Source organism: Rattus rattus, chromosome 9, assembly GCF_011064425.1.
Source record: "Rattus rattus isolate New Zealand chromosome 9, Rrattus_CSIRO_v1, whole genome shotgun sequence".
NCBI lineage: Eukaryota > Metazoa > Chordata > Mammalia > Rodentia > Muridae > Rattus > Rattus rattus.
The window spans coordinates 38,248,667-38,255,972 of NC_046162.1; the positions used below are offsets into that span (position 1 = coordinate 38,248,667).

At 42.5% G+C, this 7,306-nt stretch overlaps 1 protein-coding gene across 1 annotated transcript; it reads right to left on the minus strand.

Annotated features, from left to right (window-relative positions):
* Nucleotides 1–4,784: 4,784 nt before the first annotated feature.
* LOC116909302 (olfactory receptor 1361-like) lies at nt 4,785–5,726 on the minus strand. The gene has a single exon (XM_032912842.1). It carries the CDS (start codon nt 5,724–5,726, stop codon nt 4,785–4,787), a length of 942 nt encoding a protein of 313 aa, XP_032768733.1.
* Nucleotides 5,727–7,306: the final 1,580 nt, after the last annotated feature.

Consider the following 7,306-nt stretch of genomic DNA (forward strand, 5'->3'; position numbering starts at 1 on the left):
TGTTATTCCCTTTCCCAGTTTCCAAGTTGTTCCACCTGAGAATTACTAAGCCTGAAAACCATGTCAACAAAGTGGCTGGATATAAAATTAACTCAAACAAATCAGTAGCCTTCCTCTACTCAAAGGATAAACAGACTGAAAAAGAAATTACGGAAATGACACCCTTCGCAACAGTCACAGGTAATATAAAAAACCTCGGTGAGACTCTAACCAAGCAAGTGAAAGATCTGTATGATAAGAACTTCAAATTTCTGATAAAAGAAATTGAAGAAGAGAGAAGATGGAAATATCTCCCATGATCATGGATTGACAGGATCGATATTGTAAAAGTGGCCATCTTGCCAAAAGCAGTCTACAGATTCAATGAAATCCCCATCAAAATTCCAACTCAAACCTTCATAGAATTAGAAAGAAAAATTTGCAAATTCATTTGGAATAACAAAAAAACACAGGATAGCGAAAACTATACTCAGCAATAAAAGAACTTTTGGGGGAATCACCAACCCTGACCTCAAGCTGTATTAGAGAGCAATAGTGATTAAAAAAAAAAACCTGTATGATATTGGTACAGATACAGGGAGGTAGAACACTGGAATAGAATTGAAGACTCAGAAATGAACCCACACACCTATGATCATTTGATCTTTGACAAAGGAGCTAAAACCATCCAGGGGGGAAAAGATAACATTTTTAGCAAGTGGTGCTGGTTCAACTGGAGGTCAGCATGTAGAAGAGTGCAAATTGATCCATTCTTATCACCCTATAAAAAGTTCAAGTTCAAGTGGATCAAGGACCTCCACAGAAAACCAGATACAGTGAAACTATCAGAAGAGAATGTGGGGGGAAGCCTCAAACACAGGGGAATTTTCTTGAACAGAACACCAATGGCTTATGCTCCAAGATCAAGAATCGACAAATGGGACCCCATAAAATTGCAAAGATTCTGTTAGGCAAAGGACACTGTCGTTAGGACAAAGTAGAACCAATTGATTGTGAAAAGACCTTTACCAATTCTACATCTGATTGAGGGCTAATATCCAAAATATACAAGGAACTTAATAATTTAGACTCCAGAGAACCAAAAATCCCTATTTAAAAAATGGGGTACAGAGATAAACAAAGACTTCTCAGCTGAGGATTATCGAATGACTGAGAATTACCTAAAGAAGTGCTCAACATCCTTAGTCACCAGGGATATGAAAATCAAAACAACACTGAGATTCCACCATATATATACCAGTCAGAATGGCTAAGATCAAAAACTCAGGTAACAACAAATGCTGTCAAGGATGTGGAGGAAGAGGAACACTCCTCCATTGTTGGTGGGATTGCAAGCTGGTAAAACTACTCTGGAAATCAGTCTGGAGGTTCCTCAGAAAATTAGACATAGTGGTACCAGAAGACCTATCTCTACCCATCCTGGGCATGTACCCAAAAGATGCTTAAATATATAACAAGGACACATGTTCCACTATGTTCATAGCAGCCTTATTTATAATAGCCAGAAGCTGTAAAAAACCCAGATGTCTTTCAACAGGGGAATGGATACAGAAAATGTGGTATATCTTCACAATGGAGTACTACACAACTATTAAAAACAATGACTTCATGAAATCCATAGGTAAATGGATGGAACTAGAAAATGTCATCCTGAGTGAGGTAACCCAATCACAAAAAAAACCACACATGGTACCACGTACTGATAGGTGGATATTAGCACAAAAGCTGAGATTACACAAGATACAATCCACAAACCACATGAAGCTCAAGAAGAAGGGTGACAAAAGTACAGATCTTTCAGTTCTTCCTAAAAATGGGAACAAAAATATTCATAGGAGGATATATGGAGACAAAGTTTGGAGCAGAGACTAAAGGAATGGCCATTCAGAGTTTGCCCCACCTGGGGATCTAGCCCATACACATACAGACACCAAACTCAGTCACTATTGGGGATGCCAAAATGTGCATGCTGAAAGGATCCTGATATAGCTGTCTCCTGAGAGGCTTTCCAGAGCATGACAAATATAGAGGGGAATCCTAGAAGCCACCCATTGAACTGAGAATGGGACCCCGTTGGAGGAGTTAGAGAAAGGTTTGAAAGAGTTGAAAGGGTTTGCAACCCCATAAGAACAACAATACCAACCAACCAGAGCTCCCAGGGATTAAACCACTACCCAAAGAGTACACATGAAGGGACCCCTGGCTCCAGTTGCATAAGTAGCAGAGGATGGCCTTGTTGGGCACCAATAGGAGAAGAAGCCCTTAGTCCTGCCAAGGCTTGATGCCCTAGTGTAGGGGAATATCAGTGTTGGGAGGCAGAAAGGGGGGATGGGTGGGTGGAGGAAAACCATCATAGAAGAAGGGGGAGATAGGATGTGCTAAGGAGTTAATGGATGGGAAGCCAGGAAAGGGGATAATATTTTAAATGTATAAAAAAGAATAAATTACTAAAATTTAAAAAGGAAACATCAACAGAAGTAGTTTGAAGAAAAATAGAGTGGAGCAGCTGTCCATGAAGTAAAGAATAGGAAGAGTAGGGGGTTGGGGATTTAGCTCAGTGGTAGAGCGCTTGCCTAGCAAACGCAAGACCCTGGGTTCGGTCCCCAGCTCCGAAAAAAAAAAAAGAAAAAGAAAAAAAAAGAGAATAGGAAGAGTAAGTGTAAGCACTGGGCCAAAGGCAGCAGCTGATGGTCCTGACAGTCATCTCAGAATGGCAAACTGCAGCACCCACCGTTTGCCTCCATTATCCAAATCTGGTTCCCAAAAGGATGCTCTTCTGAGGCTGGGTTCAAATGCTCTCCAGGGAAATAGAACCAATTACCAAAAGTACATAAGTATATATTCTGATACACACACACACACACACACACACACACACACACACACACCACAATGATGACTTCGGTGGCAGTCTGGAATCCACAGCAAGACCTTGTCTCAAAACAATATAAAACATGAACTCTATTGGTCTTTTCCCATAGTACAAATAATAGAGGAGACTAGCCACAAAGACTTTAAAAAGTAATAACTTCTGCCAGGCAGTGGTGGAGCATGGCTTTAATCACAGCACTCAGGAGGCAGAGTCAGGTGGATTTCTGATTTTGAGGCCAGCCTGCTCTACAGAGTGAGTTCCAAGACAGCCAGGAGTTCCCCCCCAAAAAAAAACCTTCTCTCAAAAAGAAGCAATGAAACAATTTAGCAAACAAGCAGCAATTTCTATCCTCTTCGATTCATTGACCTATGGGTGAACTGAGAGTCATCAGGACCTGGCACCAGTGACTGCCTCTCCTCCTGATTCTCAGCATGCAGGGTCAGCATATGGGAATACGATGGACAGGAAAGAGTCAGTTTTTCAACAAGATTGATCCTTAGGTAATAGATCCTTAGGCAATCTCAATATCCAAATTCACATGTAACACTTATCTCCCAAACAGGGCTATCACTTAGGGGCAGGAGAGGTGGCTCAGGAGATAAAGGCACTTGCCACAAAGATAGAATATGTGAGTTGGGTTCCTGGGACCCACACAGTTGAAAGGAGATAACTCACTCATGAAAGTTGTCCTCTGACTTTCACCTCACAATACCTGACATGCATGTACACACACACACACACACACACACACACACACATGCATGCGCAGAAACACATGTGCATGCACACAGACACATAGAGAGACAGACAACATAAGTTGAGATTAAAAAACAATTAAAAATAGTTCTGAATGTATATATTAGAAACAAGGTCACACTCTGTAGCCTTAGTTGGCCTGGGACTCTCTATATAGACCAGGTTTGCCTCAGAATCACATGCCTCTGTGTGTAGCAACATTCTTAGCTCAAAATTAGTCTCATTTAAACAGGAGATGGTACAGGCTGTAAGCAGCTTCACTTCCAAGCATAAGAGACTGATTTAATCCTCAGTACCAATGTAAAAGGCAGGACTCAGTTGAGCACTTTTATAATCCCAGGGATGAGCAGATGAGAACCAGAAGATCCTGGGGGGCACTGGCCAGGTAGTCTAGCCTGATTGATGAGCCTATAGATCCCTGAGTGGACCTGTCTCAAAAAAGAGGGTGTATAGTTCCTGCAACATGACATGCAATGTTGACCTCTCTCCTCTATTCACACATTCACAAATATATGAGCATGCAGCAGGAGAGACAGAGAGATGTACAAAAAGAAAGGACTTGACCTACACACAAAATAATTTTATAGTACATATGAATGTCTCCAGAATGTAGTTCAGTGTTTGAGCTTCCACATCATGTGCTGCATTCCATCCCTAGAGTCCCAAAAACAAACAACATAAGGCCAATTCTATCATTCAGTAAATCTACCCATGCACCAAGTAAATGAGAGATCCCTAACTAATGATGACTAAATTGTTTTGTGACTGAACCTAACATAGTCCTGTGGCTGCATTGTGCTTGACTCTGTAATGTGGTAGGGAAGAAGGATCAGTCCAACTCTTCTTTTTCTTTCTATACACGGGATGCAATCCTACTTAAAAGGGGAGCTAAACAAGCATTTCCCAAATTAAAAACTCCACAAATACACACACAAAATGTCACTTAGCTTTCAAAAAGCTATTGGAAAAATAAGTTTTGTTATTTTGTGGGTTTTATGTACATAATTTGAAGTACTTATGTGTCACAAAATGGCTAAATTTAAGAAGTTTGACCTTATATACTTTTTGTGGTGAAAATTTCCTAACATTTTTCAGGACTAAAACTTCATTTGCTACAGTGAAATATAGATCTCCTGAACTGACTCCTCAGATCTTCTCACTGGACAAAAAATGTTCCTCCATGAACCAGTTTTCTTAGGGCCCCCTTCAGGTCCCTGTTCCTCAGGCTATAAATAAAAGGATTCAGCATGGGAGTCACCACTGTGTATAGCACAGTGGCTGCCATGTCCTTGTCAGATAAATGAGCAGAGGATGGATGGATGTACACAACAATGATGGTGCCATAGAAGAGGCAAACCACAGCCAGGTGGGAGCCACAGGTGGAGAAGGCTTTCCTTCCTCCCCTAGTGGATGAGACTCTTAGGACAGCACAGGTGATGTGGATGTAGGAGATCAGGATGCAGACAAATGGGGTGACTGTGATCACAGCTCCCTCTGTAAGAATCATCAGGTCATTGAGATGTGTGTCTGAGCACGAGAGTTTCAGGAGCGGAGTCACATCACAGAAGAAGTGGGGGATGATGTTGTCCCCACAGAAGGAGAGTCGAGCCATGAGCAGAGTGTGCAACAGAGCATTCAGGCTGGCAGTGACCCATGATCCAGTCACCATCAGGACACAGAGCTGATGGGTCATCTTGGTTGTGTAGTGTAAAGGGTGGCATATGGCCACAAATCTGTCATAGGCCATCACAGCCAGCAGGAAATTGTCCATGTCAGCAAACATGAAGAGAAAATACAGCTGTGTGAGACACCCAGAGAAGGAAATGATCTGACTCCCAAGTGTATGGTTGGCCAGTACCTTGGGGACAGTGGTGGAGGAGAAGCAGACATCCACAAAGGACAGGTTGCTGAGGAAGAAGTACATGGGGGTGTGCAGGCGGGAGTCTGTGCCAATGGCCAGGATGATGAGCAGGTTTCCCAGGACAGTGGCCAGGTACATGATGAGGAAGAGCAGGAAGAGGAGCTGCTGCTGCTGGGGCTGCCTGGAGAGTCCCAGGAGGAGGAACTCAGAGACACTGGACTGGTTGGTGCTGCTCATGAGCCTGAGACCAGTGAACTGAATAGAAGAAAATAAATTCAAAACTTTGATGTGCACTATCACAATATGATAGGGTGCCAGGCAGGGTCACAACATGATAAGGCACAGGGTAGGCTCATGTTCGTAAATCAATTCAGAGAGTAACTAACACAGGATATACCCGCACTGTCTATACTTCTTCATTCCAACATTCACCCCTGATGTATTTCCTCCTGAGTATCCCTCAGCCACACAGCCTCTAAGAATAGCTATACATAAGTTCACACCTTTCAGCTCTCCCTCTACCTCAGACACAGCTCAGAACAACCTCAAGGGAATGATTCCTTAGTTCTATCTTTATCTCAGGTGATAGTGGATTCGGGACTTCTAACTTGCCTCCCTGCCTCTGGAAGAAGTTTCAGGGGTGTTGGTTATTCACTTCTGAATAACCAAATGTTTATGTCTCACTGCTGTAACCTTACCTGGAAGGAGGTTGGTGCTATCCAAAGCTGTTCAGCTTGAACTAATAGCAGGGTCTGTGATAACTGGAAACACTGGAAGCCCTGAACAAGTAGGGAGCAGGTATTTGGGTTCTTGACCTTCTGACTAGGAAAGATGTTCAGAACAATCACAGAACAGTCATTTACAGAAGTCACTTTGACCAATGGGACCAGAATCCCTCAGAGCCTCATTAGAGACCAGAAGAGAGAAACTCCCAACTACATTGTTGGCCCCTTTGGACCAAATGATGTTGACAGAATATTATCGAAGTTTGCATGCAATAGTTTGTTTAAAATGTACAAGCTTCAGAAATGACTTCACCTTGGCAGACACAGATCCCAGATAGCATTATATACCACATCAAATCTCAATCACTTTTATAATCTGAGTCTTTGTCTACTGGTGAGGAGGGGAAATTTTTGCATTTTTGTATGTGTGGTGTAATCTTTGCTTTTTTGTATTCTGTCATCTTTAGCAGTGATCACTGAGGTCATATCACTTTCCATTTGAGGCAGCAATAGTAAGGACATGTACTGAGGTGTACCAAATGCATGAGAGTTTGAATTAAAAGGAAGCCAGCTCCTAAGGGACACTGTTTATGAGGAACTTGGCCTTTACAGTAGATGCTTTTTGAGGTACTTTTCCAACTCACATGGGTTAATGCTTTCTGAGAATGGAACCCCTATCCCACAATGTTTCAGTATGGTAGGGCTAGGAAGACATGATACTAACACACACACACACACACACACACACACACACGCACGCATGCACGCACACACGCACACACGCACGCATGCACATGCACATGCACACACCTCCAGAGCATGTGAAAGTATCGGGAGGTTCCATTTGTTTATGGACCACAGTGAATAACTCTAACCGTTTCTGCTTTCCCCATTCTTATCCAAAGAGCAGAGAATAAAGAAGGGAGCAAGCAAACAGGCATGATGACACACAGCTGTAATTCCTGGGGAGTTGAGGCAGAAGAGTTATAATTTGGAGACTTGCCTGAGTTTCATAATAAGGGAAAGAAAGGAGAAATAGGCAGATGAGAGGCAGGCAGATGAAAGGAAAGAGACAAAATTATTTAAAGAAAG